Genomic DNA, 25,869 nt, shown 5'->3' on the forward strand with positions numbered 1-25,869 from the left:
TTCTACATTTTAGAATCTAGGCCAATTTTTGGTTTTCCACCCAACCATCTCATTGTACCATGTTGTTTTTTTAATGAGTTTTAAGTTTCTATTCCTATTTATTGAAAAAAAAGGAAGGGGATCTTTTTGATGATGTGAATCAGTATGATAAACCTTCAGTGCTGTTGTGTTTTTTAACTTTATTTTACCCAACAGTGAGTTGTACAGACTTCCAGTTTGTCTCAGTAACCTCTGTTAGGCTAGTGTTCCATTTAAAAAAATAAAAATCAGTTCCTCTTCTAAAAAGCGTATTCTGTAATCTGGGGACCAACCTGAAAGCAGCCATTTTGTCAAGTATGTAGAGATTTTAATACATTGGCTTGTATCTCCCTGCTCCACATGAGAATAGACAGATCTGGAGAAAAACATGCTGAGTATTTGGGATAGTTATCCCTCAGGCCTTCTACGCACAACCTACCACACAAATCCATTTGCCTGTCCATAGGGCCCACCTGGCTGATTTGGATAATGAGCCCATCATGTTCAGAATATTTTTTTAACGTTTTTTAACTGAATGTGTTCACATTCTCTGGGTGGCTCACAAATAAAATGCAATGTACAATAATAAAAGCACTTAGAAAAGGTGTTTTTCTTTTAAAAAAATCAGGATCAGGCCATAAGATGTGAGTTACTTGGGAGCTTCACCTAGCACAAACAGGTGTATGGAACAGGAAGGTTGTTCCATAACGTGCCAGTACCAAAAAGGTGGCTCTCCACCTCACTTCATTTGGTGGGGGGGGCACTAAGAGCCGAGTCTCTAAAGATGATCTTAAGGTTCAAGTGAATACATATAGGAAAAAGTGTCCTATATGTATTCACTATATGTATAAAAGTGTCCTTTTAGGTACCCAAGCAATTCAGGTTTTTAAGGTTTAAAGCCAGCCCTTTAAATTGGGCCTTGAAACAGACTTGCAGCCAATACAGCTGACAAAGTACAGGTCTTTTAGGAGTGGGACCATCTAGAAGTTCAACCATTGCTCCATAGTTTGAAACACTGAAATAGTTCAAATTAAACGAAAATAAACTTGCCAATACATAACCTTGTATAGACAAAAACATATAGTGATTCCTGACTCTAAGGAGCATGCCATCTAATTCTGGAAGAAAGATAGTGCCACAGCCAAAAGGGTCCTGTTCCCTGTCACCATCTGCCTTACTTTGGAATGCAGTTGCACCCAGAAGAAGACTTTTGATGAACTTTTGCTATTAATAACAATATGAATCACCTACATATATTTCAAGGTGATTTATTGACACACCATAAAAAACAGCTAAAATCATTTTAAAGACTGCACAAAAACAACTGAAGATAGGGGTTAATTTTGTATTGTTTTTAAACTTAAGACAGAGGCTTTTTTATCCAGATGGAAATACTTGTCAAAACAAAAACGTATTCAGTTATTTCTAGAAGGTACAGATTGTGGGTGCCTTTCATGTCTCTGCCACAATGCCATTCCACAGAACAGGGGCAGACATGCTGAAAGCCATGCTCCAAGTTACTGTAGAGCAGACTTCTTGTATTTCTGGAATATTTTTTTGAGAAACTCCTGCAAATCATACTGAACTATATGTTCTCAATACACAGGCTGGTAAATGTGGGGAAAGGCATCCTTTCAGGAACTCAGGATTGTTCAGATGTTGGGGAAGTTTAAGCTTAGTAAATTGGATTTTTCTTGCACCTGCAGACTGGCTACTATTCATTTTCTTCCCCTCCCTGCCCTCCCTGCATTTGTTGCTTTGTTTAGTTTCTTGGTGGGATTTGGTCCTATTTGTTATCCTTTCATACTCTAGAGGCAATGACCCAAAGGACAGGAATGGAGCAGCTCTTTCTCCCATCTGCCACTTCCAGAGTTCTCAGTCAGGTCTCAAAGGGGATCTCTGAGATGTTACCTCTCAACAGTAAGAGATCACACCAAGAATCCCAACGTTCATTACTCCATGCACGTATTTTGCAACCTGTCATAGGCTCTCAGCCCACAGTTGTGTGGTAGACAATAAAGAATGATTGTCAGACTAGCTCTGACAAAATTTTAACAGCTTTTTTTTTTTTTAGGGTGTTGCACATTCTGCTTTGTAGAAAGCAATGATGCAAGCAGAATGTGACATCACTGAATTACAGCATGTTGCTCATTCAGAGATACTCTGTTAAACACTTGATCAGTAGTTTTATTCTTGTTATGAATAACTTCATAGATGGCTGCAGCCATGGCCTCTGGATTACATCATTAAGCATTGGTTTCAATTATGAATCACTGAGTCACCCTGTTCTCCAGTCTCTAGTTGCATCCAGGAAGCAAAATTTTGCAACTCTACCAATGACTCTGAAATTATCTCATGGACTGTCCATGGTTATAAGCAAGATGCATTCATCTGGGAACGTCTTGTGGTTGGACATTAAACATACCAATTATTTTAAAAGAATAATTAAGGTTAAGTTGGAACTTTAATCAAGTAGGAAGGTTTGAAACCTGTTTCAAAAAACTGTACCTTGAAATGGCACTTCAGATAAATGCATTTAACATTATTGTTGCCAATAGGAAGGGAAGAGGTTCCACAATCATAGGAACAGGTGCCTGGCTTGCTGTTCTGCCCACAAACACTTGGTTGAAACTAGCACTACCCAAGCCATATGGGAAACTCTGGCACACAGATTGTATATTAATATATTTTGCATTTTATGTATGAAGTTTCTATTCCACTCTTCCTCCCAAGGGAGCCCTTTCTGGTACTGACCCTGCAAATAGGAGCAGAGCCACAGTAAAATGGTGCCTCCAACTCCCCATCCCCAAGTCATTCCACAGGGACACCATGGTCAGTGGTGTCTAAAGTCACTGGGAGATCAAGGAACACCAACAAGGCTGCACTTCCTCTGAACTTGATGGCGCAGCAATCCTCTCAAGAACTCCTATAGGCTTGAAAACACTGGCAGCATACTGCAAGGAGAGCAAACTAGAACTAAATTATCAGAAAATCAAGATCATGTGCTTTGCCAAAAGGCCCAAACCTTGCTCATGCCATAAGATTGCTCAGTGGCCATAAGACTGAGCAGCTCACCTGATGCAAATATTTGGGTATAACCCTTCACTCCTCGGAAAGTAGAAAATGCAATGCTCAGGTACCTCAGGACTAAAGGCGGACAATATATACCTGCAGCCCTCAAACTGTTTGAGGCCAAATCCATTGTGCAGCTTGTATATGGTGCCCAATAAGGTCCCCTTGCCAATTGTGCACCATTAGTACTGGTACAATCTAAATTCTTAAGATCAGCCCTACAAGTGCCTAAACACGTCTCCAAAGCCTTGCTCCTTGCTCCCTTAACTTTTAAGGTCAGTTTCCAAACGACATGGAAACGTGCAATGATAAACATAATAACAACTCTAGGCTTCACCCCGCAGATCCTATTCGACATGGGGTATGAACAAGCCAAAAAAAGCATCAAACAGCACGTCGAAGATACCAAACGCCAAGCAGATCTAGCCAGGTCCCCAAAAATTTTAATCAGTGAAACCAGAAGATACCTCACCTCCCAGATGCCATATACAGTGCTACCTCGAGGTAAGAACTTAATTCATTCTGGAGGTCCGTTCTTAACCTGAAACTGTTCTTAACCTGAGGTACCACTTTAGCTAATGGGGCCTCCTGCTGCCATCGCCACACAATTTCTGTTCTCCTCCTGAAGCAAAGTTCTTAACCTGAGGTACTATTTCTGGGTTAGTGGAGTCTGTAACCTGAAGCTTCTGTAACCCGAGGTACCACTGTATAACCAACCTTGAAATTCCAAAACAGCGAAGAGCTTTCACTCTGGCCTGTTGCCAGGCCCTCCCTTCAGCCATCTAGGAGGGCTGCTTTAGGAAGACACCATATGGGGACAGGAAATGCCCGTGTGGCTCTGGGCAACTGGAAACAACCGAACATGTCTTTTTTCTCTGCCAATACTATACAGATATACGAGCTAGGTTCATCTTGCCTGTATTACATAAATTCCCAGGTCACACAGAACAACTTTATACCTCCCTGCTCCTTCCAAGATGAAAACCCATGTTACATACTCAGTTGCTAGATTCTGCACTGCCACGATGGATATTCATCCAAAGGATGGTTTGTGCCACAAACTAGGCCCAAAATGCAAGACTTGTGCTCCTTCACACTCCCTCCCTTATAGTCACTTTTAACTGTTTGTCTCTGTTTCTATGTTTTTACGTATGTATAATATAATCACCTTTTAATTACTAGTTTTTATTCCTTACCTGTTTTAAGTCTTGTGTGTTTTAAGTCGTATGTTTTATCTTATGCTAACCTGCCAACCTAGCAGTTCAAAAGCATGTCAAAGTGCAAGTAGATAAATAGGTACCGCTCCGGCGGGAAGATAAACAGCATTTCTGTGCGCTGCTCTGGTTTGCCAGAAGTGGCTTAGTCATGCTGGCCACATGACCCAGAAGCTGTACGCCGGCTCCCTTGGCCAATAAAGCGAGATGAGCGCCGCAACCCGAGTTGGCCACGACTGGACCTAATGGTCAGGGGTCCCTTTACCTTTACCTTTAACCAAAATAAAGTTTGATACCGATACTGACACTCTGTATCTTTCCTGATTACCTTTATCAGTCAATCTGAGCAAGGGTACTAAAACCAGGTCTGAAACCAGACTAAAATGGGTCTCAAATATCTGCTTCCTCCAGGCACAACTGCAGCTGGCCAACTACCACCCTATTTATCCCATTTTCCAAACCATTATTTTCTTCCAAAGCAACTTGCTTCAATAAAGCAGAGACAGGCACTGCCATCAAGGTTTCAAATATACTCAAGTGAAAGGAAGCAGGGTGAACAGGTAGAGGAGGGAGATCAGTTCTTCAATGCAAGAACAAAGTGGTGAGCTATAAATGAGCAGTTGGGACTAGATGCTCTTCCCTTGCACCTGTTCTTGTCTGAATAGCAGGCAGGGGCTCTTGTTCCTTTGGCCAAATGATAGGGTCTGAGTGCCCTTTCCCCTTGCAGGCACAGGGCAACTGGCAGATGAATGTAATATGTTAATTGGTCAAATTATTTTGTAACTTTTTGTGTCTTTCACCCACTCATGCAAAAGGGAACAACAAAAAATCACTACGTACTATATTTTCCCTCAATCTAAAGTGTAACACACACTGTATAGCACTGGTGTCATTTCTAGCTAACCGACCAAAGTGAGCAAGTTGGTTTACTTCTCACCTTGTAAATGTTTTGATTCCACTGGTCACCAGAGATTCTGGAATGAAGCCTGGCAGATTTGTTTAGGGCACACTTCTAGGTTTCACATTTGAATGTCAGATTGATTCCCTTGCCCATTTTCAAAGGAGAAGGGAAAATGCAAATTAATGAAATATGACCTCTCACTTGAAAAATGACATAGCAGAATGTCTCAAATGTTCTTTCAGATCTTGCTGTATGATTTGCTTTATGCAGCATTAGAGTTAAAGGTAAAGGTAAAGGGACCCCTGACCATTAGGTCCAGTCATGACCAACTCTGGGGTTGCAGCGCTCATCTCGCTTTATTGGCCGAGGGAGCTGGCGTTTGTCCGCAGACAGCTTCCGGATCATGTGGCCAGCATGACTAAGCCGCTTCTGGCGAACCAGAGCAGCACACCGAAACGTCGTTTACCTTCCCGCCGGAGTGGTAGCTATTTATCTACTTGCACTTTGACGTGCTTTCGAACTGCTAGGTTGGCAGGAGCAGGGACCAAACAACGGGAGGGGGATTCGAACCGCTGACTTTCTGATCAGCAAGTCCTAGGCTCTGTGGTTTAACCCATAGCACCACCCACGTCCCAGCATTAGAGTTACAGCCCTGCAAAAATTACACACATGCCTTAGACTGACCTAATAAAGATACCTTTGGCCTGAGCTAATAATTTACAATGCCTATGGTTTTCAGGGAGTGATGTATGAGCTATCCGCAAATGAGTATATATGAGCTTTATAGACACTTGTGTCTAAGACCACATATGACATTCGGCAATAAAGCAAGTTAATTTGAACCAAACCTTAATCCTGAACATGCAACATTGCTGCAAATCTGAATAAGGGCACTTTCACAATCAATGTTGCCCAATAAGGGGTTAATTCAAAGCCATTTGTGTTCTAGCTGTGAACTGGGACACAACAATAAACCATTTGATTCTTTATTTTTACAAAGAAGCCAAGAGTGTGGTTCATATTTTACCTTTTGAAGAGGTGTGACTTCTTCTCTTAGGAGCCCTCCATGGGTAAATGCAAGTACTCTACTCTAAAAGCTCTGGTACTCATAGCATTTTTTTTGCTGGGTGTGGGGAGGGAAGATAGAAGAGAAATCAAGGCTCTAGTTGATATCCCCCCACCCCAGTCATCATGGACCACTAAAAGACAACCTGTCTTTGCACAACTAAAGTGATGACCAAGTACAGGTGAAGTGTTGCCACGGAAACAAAATACCTGGGGCTCCATGTAGAAGGGTGCATGTCTTTCTTCCCTCCTGCCGTGGCTGGAGATGTAATCAATGTTTCTGTGTCTGAAAGAGAACAAAAAAGACTGCCATTCTTGAAACTACGCCTGAAAGAGAAAGCTATGGCCCTAGAACCTAGTGGGTGAGCAGGACGTGTTGGAAAGTTAATGAGGTGAAGCTGCTTTCATGTTCTGGCTATGTATACATGCAAATAAAGCTTGTATCACAGAAACACCACCTGTGACCATGGGCATCTATGGGGCACAAGGGGTGTGTGGCAAGGGCTAACTTTTGGTGTTTTAATTTGCAGGGAAAATTCTTGGAGATGCCCATGCCAATGACCTCCATTCCAAGGAAGTGTAGTAACTCAAGGAAATTACTCAATTCAGCTGACTGGGCATCCAGTTGCCTCGCATACGTAACTCCCCAATTATATATGTAATATGCTGCCATGTGTTAACTTTGTGTGCTCTTCTGAATTGGCAGTTCTGATAATTTGCTCAGGAAATAATGAGAGAGGTTCCCTGGGCACAGAGCACTCATGGATCAGGGTGAATCTGTCTTCTGTTGTAGATACAGGGAGAAGAGTGAAATACATTGGGTGAAGGGCACGTGAGGATGTTTTTAAAATTTGGCTGTGCTCCTAAGCACATTTTACTCGGAAGTAACATTAGTTGCTATTAAGTGTGTTTAAGAATACAGTGGTACCTCGGTTTACGAACTTAATCCGTTCCAGAAGTCCATTCTTAAACTAAAACCATTCTTAAACCGAGGCAGCTTTCCCTAATAAGGCCTCCTGCCGCTGGTGCCCTTCCACCATTTGGATTCTGTTCTTAGACCGAGGTAAAGTTCTCATACCAAGACACTATTTCCAGTTTTGCGGAGTTTGTAAACCAAATTGCTCTTAAACCAGACTGTTCTTAAACCAAGGTACCACTGTACACTGCCATTACAATACTATCTAAAACGCTATCATCAACAGGACAACATATGCTCCTCCTGATATCTTATTGACACAGAGGAAGACCTTCAGACCTCTGACAATAAAATAGAGGGCTTCTTGAAGGAACAGAAAATGAAGAACTGTTTCTGTATTTCCCGGGATAGCAGTAATTGCCGGTTCTAAGGCTTGTCTGGCTAGAAGCCCATGAGAACCAAAATCACTGCATCAACTCAACTGACAAGCAAGTTACAATATTTCACTTTGGGAGTTAGAAAGTGTTTTGAAGAAATCAACAGTCCATGGTCACTTTTGGAAACAGACATTTCACCAAGGGCTTCAGACTATTTTTTTCAAAAATAATTCAGGTTTTTACATGATGACAATTTCAGGAAATATATTTTAATTGCTGCAGTAGAATTAAGTTGCTTAAAGGGACCACAAGAAAAGCCTTCCTGCATCAGACCAAGCCATTCTGTTTCGTACCACAATGTCCTGAATGATGTTTAACTACATAGCTTGAGCATCCCCAATGTGGACTGCATATTTTTATAAGATAAAATATTGTGATCTAGCAGCCTCATACCTGCTATTGATTGGGAATTCTAAGAACCCACTCCCCACCCACCAAAAAATAAAAAAATCAGTGGAGTTTTGAAATCAGTAGGGAAAATCAGTGGTTTTGAAAGGTCTAGTTTGCCATATTGATTCCAAATGGTGTCCAACTGTATCCAAACAGAAGAAAGCCCACTCCTTGATCTCAGGAACCATCATGCAAAATTTGGTTAATGCACAGAGAGGAGGCAAACAATTTTCCAAAATATATAGTGAATTAAAATAACCACAGAATTAAAACACCTCATATGAAAGGTCTTGTGTTCTTTCAGAAGATGCAAGACCCTAGCAAGCCATTGAGTTGTGGCAACTGATAATGTATTTACTTTAAGAGCTAAAATTGCCTGAAGACACACACTGTTCTTAGAATATCATGATGGCACTTAATGGCAACAATAAATTCTGGGCTGTGTGCAAGGTAGGCTTTAAAGCATGTCAAAAAACAGCAGTTTCCATTCTTTCTCTCTCTCTCCCTCCGCCCCCCGCCCCCGATCTCTAGTAAATTAGTGCCAACTTGTTGGTGTAATATGTACTCATCAGATCACCCTAGGGAAGGAGGTATCAATTCTATCAACAGTCTTCTAGATCAGCCCCATGAAGGTACATTACAAAGTAGATTCAGAAGAGTCATACGGTAGCAATTTAATGCCTTGGTGAATGCTAAGCCCAACTTTGTCACCCCTTTGCAGTTGCTAGAAAATTCGGGGGGTGTGTGTGGACAGAAGGATTGATAAAGTTTGACAATATGTATGTCAGGAAGCTACAAATGACTGCTGCAGTGCACAACGAAAAGATCTTTTCAACTGGCTATTGTCACCTGATTTGAATTTACCTACAGCAGCCAGGACTTAAGCTTATGAAGATATGAAAAAGTGTTGCAGGATCCTAAACCAAGCAACTAAAACATATCTGTATTCATCATAATACCCAGTTACTCCCTAACGCATATCTACTGTCGCCTATACAAGGCTTAATCCTGATGTAGCTTAACTTTGTTGTTTCCAATTGGACCCAAATGATGATGTGCACAATCATTGGCTGTATTAATCAAGCCCAGATGAATATCACAAAGTCCCTCTACATCTGAATGAGAATTCTCATGAACTCTCCAAAAAATGCTGCAAGTTCTCTAAATTGGAGCAATAGTATACTAAGCATTATGTTACTAACTTGGCACAGTACGTTGGTTCATGCATTATTTCTCTAAAACACATTTTTTAAAGGTTTATGGTTGTTTCAGCAAAAATTGTTAGGTCACAACATTTATTCTACATAAGCACAATGCACTGGAAAAATCTGGATGGCCTTTCCAGTTCAAAATGAAACAAATATGAACTTAAACTATTGGATTCTTCTGCTTTGGAGAATTATAAATTCAACTTTCTACTTGGAAAAAATGCATAGATATACGCAATTCATCTCCAAACTACCTACACAGATGAGTGAGCGCCAGCCAACTCCGTTTCATATCAAAGCCTGTATTTTGACAGTGCTTCAATTTATTATATCAGAAGCTTCTTTCGTTTAATTTAGTACCCACTATTCACTTCTGTTGACTCTTATTGCTTGTAGAAAGCCTTCTTGGCTCTTTTTTTAATAGACCAAAATTGGGTTTCGTCACCTGAAAATATTGTCTTATGTTGCTGAGAGTTAGTAGAAAAGGATCAATAGATGGAAAACTGCAAAAGGAAGAGTGTTGGATTTTGCCACCACAGCAGCCCAGGAGGGGGTGGAGAGGGGGAAGGAAGGAGAGAGAAGCCTTTGGCCAGAGTGTGTTACAAACCATTCCAGAAAAGCTAATTACAACAGCAGGTGCCAGATTCAGTGCACAGTTGGCACTGTGTTCAGAAGACATAAAGCAGTGTTTCAGACCATGATGAGGCTTTCAGAAGTATGATGTTATGTATCTAATCCATAATTTAAATCCCCCAAAATGCTTTCAGATCCACATGCCTTGAGCCTTTTTCAATTTAAGCCTCCCTTAGATTAATCACTCAGTATCTCTTCTGTTTATTTACATAGTCGCTCACAGATCTGCTATAGATTCTATAAGGTTGTCTTACGGCTATTTTAAAACATAAATTGGTTGAGCTCACTAGATAAGGCTACTGTCACTATTACGAGGATTGAGCAATTTAAGCTAGCATCAGTTTTTCTTAAGTGAATGGTTTCATTTTCTAATGGCAATCCAAAAGAACGGGTAAGTGGATTTATATTGAGAGGTGTACATCTTCTCAGTAAAAGCCAAGCTGCTTTAACATGTTTACAGTAATCCTATTCTGTGTATTTCTTTTTGTCCTTTAGTTCTACCTCTCCTGTTTAAATAAAACTTTTTTAAAATGTGCAGTGGAATGATTTGGATTAAATCTCCATAAATATGAAGAAAAGGTGTAAACATTAATTTGCTGGCAACTTTCTTAGTTTGGGGGGGATTTAATATTTTTTTATGGATGTGCGGTGTGTGTTTTCCCCCTCAAGAGAGACAGCAAACAGCTGTGAAGATTAAAATGGAGCAAATTCCAATCTTGTAGAGCTCCACTGCCTTCTGTGGAGCTCTGCCAGAAATGTGTTCAGCTCCACCTGTCTATGCTGTCTTCCTTCCTGAATATTTTTAGTGTGACTTATTTTGTATCACCACCCAGAAAAAAAGGCAAAAATAATTATGCAGCAATTCAAATGTGACATTGGGCACATAAAATAAATGAAACATGATCCATGCAAGGATACGCATAGACAGCATCACATCTGAAACAAATTGCTAGCATATAAATATGTAAGCATTAGCAAATCACGGATCTATGGTGTGGGGGTATGTCATGGTTATGTGTTAACACTGTACACTTAGGCAACCAGTTTTAAACATGATGATGTCATCCATGGTTTCTTGCATAGAGTACTGCAATGCAATTTATGTGGGGCTGTCTCGGAAGATGGTTCAAAAACTTCAGATGGTGTAAAATTTGACATCCAGGTTGCTCACTGGGGCAAGACGTGTTGCGTCTACAACACTGATCCTGGCCCGACAACACTAGCTGCCAATGCGTTTCCAAGCCTAATTCAAAGTGCTGGTGCTGACCTATAAAGCCTTACATGGCTCAGGACCTAAATATCTTAAGGACCACCTCTCCCCATTCAAACTAAGCCGGACCCTGCGCTTGTCATCCAAGGCTCTTCTCTGCATTCCCGCTCCAAGAGGTTCAGAGGGTGACAACACTAGAACAGGCCTTTTCTGTGGTGGCACCGGAATGCTCTTCCCAGAAAGGCTCTCCTGGAGCCAATATTACATGTCTTTAGGCGCCAGGGGAAAGCATTCCTCTTTACTCAGGCTTTTAGCCATCAAACTACCTATGGTTTTTTAAGTTTGTGTGGAGTGGCTGTTAATGATAATTTTTTTCTGTGACTGTTTTATTGTCTTCTATCATTACACTATGTAAATTATGAATGAATGAAACTTTATTTGCATCAGCCATCGGCCATAGCAACAAAAAATATTGCGATATATGTAAATTATGCTTTTAATATGGTATTCTGCCCTGGGATCTTCAGATAAAGGGCAGTATATAAATTAAATTAATAATAGTGAAAATTGAATTAATTATATATTTTTGTGTCTGTTGTAAGATTTTTTTTAATAATCTTTATTAAATTTTCAAAAGGTTACAAAAAGCAAAAACAAAAACGAAAACAGAAAAAGAAAAAGAAAACCAGAAAAAACAACACAAAGAACAACAAGAAACTAAAAATTCCCACCTTTTAACACTTATTTTCAATAACTTCTTTTCATGACTTCCCCACGTCTCCCCTTATTGTATTCCAACTCCAATTGTTTGTTCAAACAAGTTTTTCTCTTAATATCCCCAGCATAGTTTATTAAATTCACTTAACCCTAATTTATTAAAATAGTTCTTTATAATAGATTTAAACCTTAATTCATTGTTAAACCTTAATTTAATTTAGTTAGCAGTTATACCTTGATTTAATTTAGTTAGCAGTTTTTATAATATATACCTTAACCTTATATAAAGCAAAAAATACAAAGATGTAGAAATAAAGTTGAAAAAGATACCTTTCCTAAGGTTGCCACAATTTCCCATCCACGGGTTCCCCATTCTTATAATAATAAAGAGCATATAGTTTTTACACTGCAAAAACAAAAATTAAACCCCCTTTGGACTTCTAAACCCCACCCTTCTCTCCCCGGTTTCAATCCCAAGCCAAAGTCCAATTTAATCCATCTAGCCTGGTGATCTTACGTCCAAGGCTCTCAAATCTCTTTCAGTCCCTTTCAGCCGGTTTCTTCGAAAGTCTCTCATACTAAACACCCAGGATCGAAGAAGTACTTTCCCAGTGCTGACCATGATTCCTCCAACAAGGCCTACTTGTTTAAAGGTGGAGCTCCAACTCTGTTTCTTAAGACTATATGTCCCAAATAGTCCAGCTTTGGCCTTAGTCAGTTTAGAATTCTTCTTGACAGGTCTCCGACTCTTTTTTATCTTCTGTAACGTTTCAGCCATCCCTTCTTTCTGCTCCTCCTGTTTGGCAGGTGTCCTTTCCTCCTCCATCTTTAGTTCCTTTTCTTGTCCAGCTGCCTGTTTTTTTGAGTATCGAGTCCCTCTCCAATTCAGTAGGCCCTTTGGGTTTGAAGGGCTCGTAGACAAAACATGGCCTTTCTCATTCATCTCTCGCAGCTTTCCCACGAGAAAGATCGACTCCTTCAAGCCAGCTTGTATTTCCTGTATTCCTTGTTTTAGTTCCATTCTGGTAATGTCGAAGAATCCCCTCTAGAGGGATTCTAGTTACTTAATGTCCTTTTCCCTTCCGATCCAAGAGTCAAATTTATTTGTATCAGTCTTTCTTTACTTTCAATATTTTGTAACAATATAACCGGTTAAAATTTAAGCTTTCAGTTTTTCAACTTTGACAGCTAATTTGACAGCTGTCAAAAGTTTTCTGTAGGTCCTCAGCAGGCTCTTTTCACGGGTTACTCCCGGGCTTGAGAAAAATTGTACTTAATCCAAAACAAAGTAAACTCTTGTCCTCCAGCACATTTACTTAGTCCTTTAGATCCGTGGAATTTATATCTTTTATCCAATCACAAGAATTCTTCCCGCAACCTTAGTTGACAGGTCCTTGCTTTAAACTGTCTACAATAGGGGGGAGACGGACTTCCTTTTTTTCACCTCCCCCGCTCGTGCCAAATCCAAAACCGAAATTTATAATCCAATTTCCAGGTTACTCACGGGTTGTTGTTCTTGATTTTAAAGTCCAAATTTTAGTAGGAAGAAGTCAGCGCTGTCCGACAAATGGCATGCGGCTTCGCTCGGCAGGGGAAGCGGGGGACTCAGCACCACGCCACTCCCCGGCACCCGTTCCGTAGCCTTTAAAAAGGCTCCTTCACGAGTCGGGAGGGCGCTTACGGTGCCCGCCGAGTCACCATGTCCACGGGCTCCGTGCCCGTGGTTTTTAAGGGTCCCCGTGTCGCCGGCACGGCAAGATCCAGCCCCCTGTCAAGCCGATTCCCTCCGGAGCTCGGAGGGAATCCGCCATTAGCCGGTCGCGCCAACCCGGAAGTCTGTTGTAACATTTCAACTTGACCTGATAGGCATACTTTTCTCTTATCAGTCACTATCTATTCTACATAATCCTGCTGTACAGGTAGGCAGAGACTAGAGAGATACACAAATGCTTTTTTTTCTCATCAGATTGCTCCATGACAGTTCCAGGAATACCAAACTTCTAAGAACAGAACTGGAACTGCATTCATGGAAAGTCTGCACACCCTATCCTACCACAGCAAATGGGAAGGGTGTGTGTAAGAATGCCACCTCTTAAAGAAGTGCCTGTAATTGCATGTGTATATGGGCTTGTTCTGTAGTGTCAGCTTGGTGTAAACATGTAGTAAATCTTGGTGGGATAGAACTATATACAGGCTGCATGTCCATGTCATGGACTCCACAGTACCCCATTTGATGCTCTATATCGGAATATTAATTTGAAAATTGCAAGCTTTTGTGAAAGCTGACTGGAATAAGAATTGGTTCCTAAATGCACTTTCTTGTTAGGACCACTTCACAAAAGACCATATCCTACACTGCTGTCATTTAAACTGACAGTACATTTTACCAAGAACACATTCTCACATAGCTTTTTCACCACATGCGTCCTAGGAAAAAATCTGATGCATGAAGTGGCCCTAAATTCTAACTCAATCAATATGCCGTTAGAGAATATATAGTAATTAAGGCATTATAATCTAAAGGGGTAAATGAAAATTAATAACTGATTGTATCAGATGATATTTTTTAAAAAATGTTGTAAAGTACATGCAAACAGTACTGGAGAGCGCAGAATGCTACAATTTGCTTCCTGCTTCCCAGGAGCACTGTGTTCAGCAGAATGCTTGCTATTGTTAAGATGGCCAGCTGTAGCTGGAGGCTCTAGGAGTAAACAACTGTTTTTATTCTAAAATAAGAGCTCAGGTTATTTTAGGTTATTTACTCTAGGTGGAAGCTAGAGAACACCTCTGAATCCCTATTACAAAAATATTTAAGCCACCTAAGCACAGCCTTCTAAGGCCCCACTCTTGATATTTAGCTGGGAGATGGAAAAGTATGGTTTTTTATCTGCTACAGATTACAGCTGAACTGATATGGTGACAAACTGTCTAGATTTGGAGTAGATAGGGCAGAGGACCGTCTGATTGTTTCTCCATGCATATCCATAACATAAGAATATGAGGTTTTAAAATAAATAAAACTGTGGAGTTTTGGGGTTGTTTTTTTTTAATATGACCAAAAAAGTTGCTATAAGAAATTAATAGCATATTTTCATACATTTGTGAATAGCAAAACAAGCATGTTGGGTGCATGTAGTAAAAGGCCAGTTCACAGATATCTGTATGTGGAAGCAAATCTTCAGCAGATATATCCCACCTCTTCCCATTCATTGCATCTTTTCATGTTAACTCCATCTGCATTTGCACACAGACACTGTTCTCAATGCTCTTGCTAAGAAATAAAGGAGTGGACAAATGGCACAAGTGGGACTATCGCCTCTTCATCCAATAATGAACATGGGAAGAGGTTCTATTCAAACTGAAGATTTTATATGTGACATGAGAGGGTGCATGCACCTGAATCTTATTGCTGTATAATGTTACATGCTCAGCCTAGCTCAAAGCTGAAGCTCAGACTGTCTGAAAGGTCAATATGCCAACTAAAAAAATACTCTGGTTAATAATGTTTAAAACAAACAAAATAATGTCAAGCAAGGATTTCCAAAACATGCTCTCCTCTGCCAAAAATTATAATACGAGTATTTACAGAGCAACGATGCTCCTAGGATTGCCTGTATATAGCATCATGAGCCCCCCCCCCCCCCGGCAACTTGTTTTAACAATGCCAAGAGATGTTGTAATAATTTCTGGTCCTAATATTTTGCTTCTGTAATCTGTTGCAAAATGCAGAGTAAAATTATTTTTTGCTGAATTCATGTCTAACAAATTGGATAAGGTCACAATCTCCCTGGTCTAGATTTCCATTCTTGAAAGGTTTTCATTAAGTATATTACACCCACCCCTTTCCACAACTGAGCTCACTTCCTTCCTGTCTGGCTTTGAACTTTACTGACAAGCAAGGACCAAGATCTCAGCACAGCAATTAGAGAAAAGGCTGTCTTTAAGGCAACTGCAGTTGCTTTGATCTTAACAGGCTCAACTTATTATGCTACAGTGAGTTTATCTACTATAGTTTGTTGCATTTGTCCTATTTATTTTACTTTATATGGTTGAAGTAATTTGCAAGTTGTCATGTCGAAGGTAAATCACTTTCCAACTATTCAGTCTGCATGTTCTCCACCCAATTCAGTATTTGCTTCTGAGTATGCTGTGAAATGCCATGGAAGTTGCCAGATTCTGACCTGCTGAGTCAAAGCTCAAAAACACCAATGCATTATTCCGGGAGAACCCAACTCTACTGGTGCAGCATGCCACTGTTCGGAAGTTAATGTCTAGAATATCATGTTTTAAATGTATTTAACATTTTATGATCACCTTGTAAGAGCTATGATATAAAAGGAACCTGTAAGTATTAAATTAAAGGACTCTAGTTCTGCTTCCTAACAGACAAGATGGCGCAAGATTGAATAGGGACTTGAGGCACCTGAAAATCTTGCTGTCTTGAAATTATTATAACAAGAGGCACTGGGAATAGGTCACAATTTGGTAAACCTAGAAAGTAAGAATCAGCTTTACCTTTCTACTCCCAGGAGCTTACCGTCAGAGTGTCAGATGCCACCATACAAGATCTTGTCCTAGCAACCATTTCCATTATAGTAGTAATGCTGTTTACCAGATCTCCACCCAACTATCACAGTTGCTGGTAAACTCACAATTCTTCATCCAGTAAGTTCAGCTGTGTTTTATTGCAGTCATTTCATTGGATCACGGGAAATTATAAATATGGTTCCCATGATACAAGCAGCAGACACGTTGCAAAGTAGCCTCCCATTATATAAATGTCATTTTATTCTTAGTAATTTCCAATGGTATTGTGTTGTAATTAGAATTCACACACACAGATTCACACACACACAGCCCAATAAAAAAGACAGCACATGTGTGCAGCACAAGGGGCTAGGAAAAGGAATTGATATGGGTGTCTCTGATAAGGCAAGGGTTCTAGTTGTACCGATATGCTGGCTCTAAGAACTGGTACAATCCTTCCTACTAGCTGCCACCTTGGTAAGAGCAAAGTCTAGTAATTGTTGCTTCTGCAACTTCTTACGTAAATTCAAAACATTTTTCTCCAAAAGGTAGAATAAATGTTTTTATTTACATATCATTATTTTTATACCAGGATTTTAAACCAACTTCAAACCAACATGTTCCACAACATTTTTTATGGCTGCAAATTTAAAACTCAAACGTTAACTATATTTTTTAAACCTTTACAAACACACACACACAAATATACAACTAATTTAAAAAAGAAAATAATTAAGATGAAAATCATTTCACCTTTGTGTTTGATTTCAAGCCAGATAACCTACCCTTTTAAAGGGTACATTTTTTAATAATTTTACAAAAATGTCTATTTAATAATACAACACCTTTGAATGCCTTCAGTAGTCATTATTTAAGGACAATCATCATATGCTCCAACTGCCATTTGAAGCCAGTAGTCCAAGCTCCTAAAAATTACGAAGTTGTATAAATTCTCCCCGCCTTTTAGGAAACCATGTTCACTTTCTTTCCAGGAAACAGGGCTGTCAGCAAAGCCATGAACAATGAGAGATATCCAGTGAGCCAACTTTGGTTCTTCAAAATAGGAACTGTTGTGGGGAGGAAAAGAGAAGCAAAACTATAAATTATATTAAGCTTTGCAATAGAAGTTAGATCATAGCTGTTCAAGCAAACAGCTTGGTCCTATGGATATATACAGAGAAATAAGTCTTTTTGATAAATAGTATGTACATAAGATTGTTCAAATAAACACACAGGGAGGGATTCACCTAACCAGCACCATCAGTAGAACTTCTGCTTGTGTAACAGGGCTTCCCCCTGCACCCCCCTCCCTGAAATTGGCTGTGAATCAAATGATTGGAAAAACACTGAAACAAATATAATATTCTGTTCAGTTTTGCATGTGCAACCCAATGCATGTATATTCAGAAATCAGTTCAGTGGTATTTATGCTGTTGTAAGTGTGTTTAGGGCTCAATTTGATCAACTCCAGGTGTAATTATAACATGCTAAATAGGACAGATTGTATAGCTAACTGCTTACCATATTTGTTCAAACAAATGAATTATCTTCTCTGGAAGTATAAAGCCGGTTATTGTACACAACAAAGCTTGTTCTACTGTTGTGCTCGGTTGAGGACATGAATATGTTGATAAGAAACTAGAAGATGTATTTTCTCTGCAAAAAAGAAGATATGCAAGACTCTTTTAATATTTTAACATTCCAACTGCTAAATAATTGTTCTGCTTGTGCACCATACAGCTAAATCACCAAGAGCTGAATAATTTCCCCTTTCACTGGACAAAATCCATTTCGTAAATTCTCCTGTACAATTCCCATTGTGTCAGTAGATTGTGCCCTTTGAGATCTGTGGACAACAGTGATGTTCAGCAGAAAAATTCAGCTTACTTTTTAATAACCCAGATATGATAATAACTATCCAAATGACATTATGTACTACAGTGTCTAAACAACTTTAATTTATAAAAATATTTATATACCACCAAATCACTTAAAATATCAAGGCAGTGTACAACAATTTATACAAGCATAATAAAACACAAAAGACAATAAAAACAATAGAAAATAATCATTAAAATGGCTGGGAAGTTTAAGCAGGGGCTTGGCTCTGTCGGCAGAAAAAGGACTTCAACAGATGCCTGAAAGTGGATGTCTTGTGTTGTGGATACTCCTCCTTTTGCTTGGCTGCTCCTTTCATTTTGAAAATATGATGGGTTTTGCCATTTTATAGTGATGTTTTTCCTACTATTTTTAATACTCGTGAGAGTGTGTGTGTGTATATAATTTGATGTTAAGCCAATTGGGTTTCTTTTGAAGAAAAATAGTTGGATATATATACTTACAACAAGCAACAGATACTTACAAGTCAGTGTGAGTGAAAATGGCACCTAGCCATTCAAATAATTCCTGAGCACTGCATGCTGTTTCTGGCTCTCCTTCCAATTTATTGCTCTCCAGAACTGGACACTGCACATTTCTTAATGTGCTGAATGTTATTTTTGGCTGAAGGGCCTGTATTTGGTTTTTGGAAAAGTATGACATCAAACTTGATTCTTCTGATCCTTGAATGCAAACAACACACCCCAAAAGTTAAAAAAAAGAAACAGACTTTAAAAGGAACATTTCCCCCCCACACTATTCAAACTCTTTTATGATTGTATGCAATTTGGAAAGATAGATTTAGTGAAATACAGTGTCAAAATTAAATCTACTGTTTATCTATGCCGTGCCAGAGCCTAAGATTTCCAACCTCCTCCTCTCAATCCCACAAGTTGTCACATTCCTTTTAGGATAAAACGTACACTTCCAGATCCATTTAGCACTTAGGAGAGCAAACAGACTGTGCCACTTTGCTGGAATTTGCGTGATCAACATTATTAGAGGTTTAAACTGAAAAATGAAATTATTGGGAAAATGCAAGAATACAGGAAGTGCACAAGGTCATAATTCTAATACACTCCTTATCCCATCCACACAATCTTTAAGGATTATTTGTATAATAATGCTTATTATTATTATCTTGTACATTTAATATATATATATGTGTGTGTGTGTGTGTGTACTCCCTCATTTACTGATTTCTCAAAATCCAAAAAATCAATTGTTTTTGGTGTCTAATATGTACTATCATCTCCCACAAATTTAGTTCTACTTTCGATGCCTAAGCATTCCAGCCTATTACATAAAAGAAACCCCATTTCTTAGAAAAGACGTGCACTTCCCAAACTAAAGTCTGCAGTCTTGCCAAACAAGGGGCTCTCATGACAGACAGATTACCCTTCCTATATTCCATTTACATGCACCTTAAATGTGTATAGACACCTATAGGTCACATGTAAAAACACCTGAATCAGCCTTCAGAATAGAATGGTATTTATAATGTATGGCTTCCGCCATTCCCTTTTATGGTTAACGTGCTGTTACCTGTTTGATGCCAAGCCATCAAGAAATCAAACTCTAGTGGCATTTTTTCCTTCAAGGCCCAGATCACTCTGTTGTATTTCTTACTATCAGGACTGAAGGTTGAATCAGTCAAGTCAATAGTAATAACTATTAAAAGAAGAAAGCATAAATTTTGATGTGAACATAGTATCAGTAGATCTTATGGTACCTGGATAACTAAGTAGGTACTCTTTCTAAAAAGAAGCTAAACATTGCGATAAAAAACATTAATGACTATACACCAGTTATTCATTATTTACAGTATTTATAGACCACCTTTCAACAGAAAACAAAAAAGATTCCATAAGAAAACATTCAGAATCTTCACTAATCCCCAAATGCCTGATGGAATGAAGGTATTTTCACCTGACTACAAAATGAGACCAGGAGACATGCAAACTTCCTCAGGAAGAGCATTCCACAGGAGCCACACAAAAAAAGTCCTGCTCCTAGGAGAGAATAACATTACCTCCCTAGAGGAAGGGTTCTACAACAAGGCCTCACTAGCACATTTTGAGACTCTGAGGAGTTTGAATAGGAGCATGTGCCCTGTGATATATATCGATCTCAGATTGTCCATGCTTTGCAAATGAGCTAGCAATTTTATTGCTGCATCACTAGGAGGGCTGTCCAATGAGTTGAGTATTATGATATAAATAGGGATGCACATTGAAGTAGGCACATGCATCTGCAAAAGCTACATGTGTTGAGAACTACTTATTTAAGTATTTCCCTTGCTTGATCAGGAAAATTGATCTGTAGGGGGCAAATCTGTTTATTCAAGCAGAATCCAATTCAAATTTCAAACCTCAAAAGCTGAGGGTGTGATGTCCTATATTCATAAGAAAGCCAAGAACTGAGGTGTTATGTAATAAATAGGTACTTACTGTATCTCATCGGCTTTTTACCAGAATACAGAGAAGGACGGCCTTGCAGTCCAAGCTCTTCATAAGTATCCTTGTCTACTGATATAATTAATTTGCCTATAAACAAAAATAATTGCAAGTAACCATATTTTCTAACTTCTTAATACATACTACAAAGTAAAAACACAAACACAAAATGAACTAATTACGCTGAATTAAAATTGTGAACAGTTATTACCAGAAGATAACAGGGATTAACTACATTGATTCTCATTTTCTGCTCTATTTTGGAAAGCAGCTTGTTACGTATACACATTCTGTGGAGTGGTTCATACACTTACCTGGCTAAGGATTGCCTATGTGTACTGGCATACAATATGATGTGAAGGCTGTAGACATAGGTCTATATGCTTTGAGGCCTGAGTCTTACAACCCTTAATACTCAAAAAGAAAATAAAAGGCAACGCGAATCAAGACTAGGCCTGGAATACCTTAGTTGCACATTTTCTTATATGTGTGTTGAGAAGTACAAACATGCACACTACATTTTCTACCTAAAAACATGATCTTTGGGCTAGGTGAGTATATGAATTACATCCCCCTCTCTCTTCTGTCGGCACACACACACACACAGCTTCTATAGACCACTAACTAGTCTAACTGAACTGAAGGATACTTTTTAGTACTATAAAATTTGAAAAACGCTAAATCTATTTGTTTTCAGCATGATATCATACCTGTTGGTAGCAGAGCAGCTGTATTGTCTTGGTCAATCCTTGTTTTATACGTAAGAGCATAACATGAACCTAAAACACAGAAAGACTTCAGAGTTTAATTGTTTCTTTTTTTAAAGTCGTTATAATAAAAACAAACAAACAAAAACTAATATCATGTTCTTCAAAGTAACTGCAATAGTTAAGAATGCCACTTCTACTTGTTGTGATGTTACTTCTAGTAAAAATGTAAAGGTAAAGGGACATGGGTGGCGCTGTGGTCTAAACCACTGAGCCTCTTGGGCTTGCTGAGTGGAAGGTCAGCAGTTTGAATCTGTGTGATGGGGTTGCTCGATCCCGTTGCTCTATCCCAGCTTCTGCAAACCTAGCAATTCGAAAGCACACCAGTGCAAGTAGATAGATCCTGCTGTGGCAGGAAGGTAAAGGGTGTTTCCGTGCACTCTGGCACTCGTCACCATGTCCCACTGCACCAGAAGCAGTTTAGTCATGCTGGCCACATGACCTGGAAAGCTGTCTGTTGGCCTGAAAGTGAGATGAGTGCCACACCCCATATTCATCTTTGATCAGACTTAACTGTCCAGGAGTCCTTTACCTTTTACCTTTACTTCTATTAACATCACAAGAAAATACTGCAATCAAGGACTACAACACCTAGCTTTCAACATGTACTGCAGCAAAAAACCAAACAAACAAACAACTCCTGCAGCCAGAAGACAAGGCACCAGTGCCCTCAAAACCCTCAGAACCATTATACTGGACACAATATTAGAGCCAACGTATTCCGAGGCTGTTACAACTGAATGAAATGCCAAAAAGCAAAAACAAACAACAACACCCAATTTTTCTAAGGTGCTTCTCTTCAAAAATCCTTCAGGAGCCAAAGATTTTCCTTAAATTAATTACATTCCACCTTTACGAAACAGAATTTCAGTCATGCTTGCTTATTTATTTCAATGGTTTCTTACCTTTCTTCACAAATGTGTTAATAAATTCCTGCGTAACTAACTCATGAAGTGACAAATTCTTCACCAAGTAGTACTGCCCAACATCTGCAACTGTATTTTTTAGTGCTTCTGGAACTGCTCCACAGTCAGGGATAAAAAAAGACACCTATTCAGAGAACATTTGGGATATAAATGAGGTATTATGATCATTAATAAACAGACTGCAAAATACCTTTTATACAGCTCCACAGATAAACATTAATACAATGCTGGCTGTTTTATATTAAATAATACCTCAAACAAAGTAGTGTTTTTAACCTATTATGAACAGTTAGTATCCAAATACTTGTGCATTTGTAACCAATTCTTCTACCAAGAAAGTCAAGATGACAAGGATTTATCCTGCTTTATTCTCCCAGCATTCCTGTGTTAGGTATGCTGTCTGTAGGCTTGTTCAGGCTTAACACAGTTACAAACTACCTCTACACATTTGCAAATGTTTGCAACAAAGTTTCTGGGACTGATGGAAGTCTGGAGTTCTCCAACATCTGTAGGGCCACAAGTATCCCCTCCTCCCCACGGAAAGCATGCAAGAGGAAAACTGTAGCTCTACAAGCAATATGGACTGGATACAAAAGGCCACATGTGATATATGTCCATGTTACATACCTAAAAATTTTTTGTTGTTGTTGACACCCATCTGTCTCAAGAGACAATGGGGTGTGCCTCTGGGGGCGGAGCTAAACTGCTGGAGAATCACAGTACCTGTTGGTTGCAGAGCCTGGTAACTCGTAACTGCTGCCTCCTCTGTTGTTTTCACTGTGTTAGCAGCACTGAAGTGACCACTCTGGGGTGAAATTTTGGACAATGGGTATGGAAGTCCTAGGCTGCCCAAACTACATAATCCTGCTCCCCAGCCTGCTGATGTTGTCCAAAGAAATGGAAAGCAATACATTTAGCACCAGCTTGGCTGCAGGAGTTGTCAGAAGGAGGCATACAAGATGCCATCCATCTATCTAAGGGACTCCACTCCTGAAGATATCCTGCAAGGCACTGAGTACTAAATACATTATACTGTTGGTATTAAGCTTTAATTTAATCTATACTTTCCCTTTTCCCTTCATTGTCTCATAAACCCTTTAGTGTTATGCCTTTTAGACAGTTAAACCATTCTGTCAGGGAATATTTTATTCTTTGCACAACCCTCAGTAGAATTTTAAACTTGAAACCAGCAAAAAATTAAATAATACAGTAGCTTTGGAGTGATGTGCCAAGATACTTTTAGGTTTTAAAACTAAGGGCCAAGTTAGATATGATGTAATAGGCTGATTTGTTTAAACGTGGGTCAACCCCACTCATGTCTGATTTTTAGAACAAAAGGCTCATGTAAGGGTGGTGAGTGAAGCTATCTTTAAACTCATAGCCATGCAGCTGTGTGTCACATCTAGTTTGGCCCATATTCTGTTTTAAGTATGTGCTTATTGAAGCCATGATTTTGGATTGTGTTACTGAATAGAATTGACACTGGTGGTTTTTAATCTGTTTTATGTTTTGTTCTTTTTAATTTCATTGGATGGCTGTGTTGGTGCTGTTCTGTAGTATAACATGCTGGTTGATTTTTAATTTTATATGTACCGTAAGTTGGTTAGAGACTGAATAAATAAGTCTTGAATGGGTTGAGTTTTTAAAATGCTGTTCTCATGAGATAGAAACGTTAAATAAATTCCACATTCTTAAAGATAATGTCTGACACTATTAATGTATTGCAGCAAAAGCAATACAGTCTTGCAAGTACCTTAAATAACTAACATATATATTGTGGCATAAGCACTTGTGAAGATTTCACCAAAGGCATAAAACACTATATTCAGTTGGCAGAGATGTGTGTCCATGGGCACATATTTTGCAGCCAACTGGCATCATTTGATATTACAAAAACAAAAACCTCAGGCCAAATGGCAGTGATGTGGTGGACCAAGAATGATGTATTGCTACTTACACAGCAGCATAAACAATGTCATATCTAGAGAAGCTGTTAGTCAATCCTGCCTACATACCAGATACATATACATCTCAAAATCTACTAAATTAGCTGAGCAGAGGAACAGGTAAGTTACAGTTAAGGGGCAACACGGGGCGAAACTAGCCTTTATTTCACTCAGGTCAAAGACCCAGTTTGGCACCCACCCACCCATTTATGCACACACACACAGGCTGGGTGCCTCAATGATGCCCCTGGGAAGCTTTACCTGGGGCAAAAAATGCAGCCCCCCCCCCCGCAGCTATGGCACTGGATAATATGCCGTTTTATTTTGAAAAGACTTGTTGTGTCCAGAGGGGGGGGGGGGTTGAGCAGGAACTTGGGGAAACTGAATTCCCTTACCTTTTAAAAATTAAATAATTATTATTTTTGTCTGGGGGGAGAGGCTGGAACAGATATACACCCAATGCCTGAGCCAAATATAGATTGCCTACACCCTGTAATCAATAAAGCTGTGGCTATTAATAATCCAGATCATTGACTGCCTGTGTTTATTAATCACATCTTACGTTTAGCCACTTCTGTGGCGGTGGGAGCCCACAAAAAAACAAACTTTGTGGTGAATTCCCTCACCTTTTTCTCCAGAAAGAAAGAAAAGGAAAAAAATTAGGTAGGACCAATCAGAAAGCCACAAAATAGTAATTTTAAGAACTATGATTTGGAAAACCGTTAAAAAGACATGCAATGAAATTCAACCAAGGGGAAGCAAGGAAGTCACTTAATAATGCTAATAAGTGTAATTTTTAATAAGGTTATGATTTATGTTTGTTTGTTTTATGTGTTTGTTTGTTTGTTTATAATGTTGTGAAAATCAATAAAAAACATTTTGAAAAAAGAAAGAAAGCCACAGAATAGTAAGCAAGGAACACTCTCCCCCCTTTATCAGGATGGATCAATCAATAGAGGGGGGAACTGCTTTGGTATTGAAGCCTTAACAGCTACATGGCCAAAAATTAAAACAAAACCCTGCCCTATAGCCTTAGAAGGAGCAGGACGCTAGGAGTTACCACGCATTTCAATAATTCGCCCCTTTTATCACTGCCACATGGCCATGAAACTCAGCAAGCACCGCCTAGGGGTTTCAATTTTACATAAAGGCTTTTAAGAAACGGCCATTCGCCACACCAGTAATCGCAGATACACCCGTGGAAGTCAGTGAGGCGGTGCAATCCTGAACCACCTCATCCCTCGGAAGCCACCAGCGAAGTTCGCGCAGACTTGAGGCGCTCAGGATTCTCCTCAGGGGGAACCGCTACCCGCACTCTCACCCCCACCCCCCACTCACCTGGCAATTGAAGGCGTGGTCCCGCACGCGGGCCGCGTGGCGGGACCGCTCGTGCCGCACGTGGCTCCCCTCGCACACCAGCACGTGACGGGGCCCCTCGCGGAGCCACCTCAGCGGGGCGAACATGCCGCGCCGCGTTCCCTTTCCGAGCGGCCGCGCGCGCGCCGAGGAAGCTGGAACCGGCCAATAAAAGGAAGGCGGGGCATAAGACGTCACTCGTTCGTAAGGGAGGCGGTCTGTGGGTTGGGAA

The 25,869-nt window shown here is 39.7% G+C and overlaps 1 protein-coding gene across 2 annotated transcripts; it reads right to left on the reverse strand.

The window, feature by feature from the left end:
* Positions 1-107: 107 nt before the first annotated feature.
* On the reverse strand, positions 108-25,807 carry RPP40 (ribonuclease P/MRP subunit p40). 2 transcript variants are annotated; one of them, XR_014011049.1, is made up of 10 exons: positions 25,620-25,807; positions 22,315-22,459; positions 21,353-21,421; positions 20,637-20,732; positions 19,732-19,857; positions 18,671-18,869; positions 17,830-17,964; positions 17,154-17,375; positions 6,481-6,556; positions 108-394 (listed from the first exon to the last, which is right to left on the reverse strand). XR_014011049.1 is itself a non-coding variant. In XM_081206560.1 (8 exons), exons 1-8 carry the CDS (start codon positions 25,743-25,745, stop codon positions 17,180-17,182), a joined length of 1,092 nt encoding a protein of 363 aa, XP_081062686.1. In that variant the 5' UTR covers positions 25,746-25,807; the 3' UTR covers positions 16,552-17,179. The 2 variants fall into 2 exon arrangements, 1 of the variants encoding a protein (XP_081062686.1); XM_081206560.1 differs by lacking the exons at positions 108-394; positions 6,481-6,556 and having other exon boundaries at positions 16,552-17,375.
* Positions 25,808-25,869: the final 62 nt, after the last annotated feature.

This window comes from Podarcis bocagei (genome assembly GCF_964188305.1).
Source record: "Podarcis bocagei genome assembly, chromosome: 8".
NCBI lineage: Eukaryota > Metazoa > Chordata > Lepidosauria > Squamata > Lacertidae > Podarcis > Podarcis bocagei.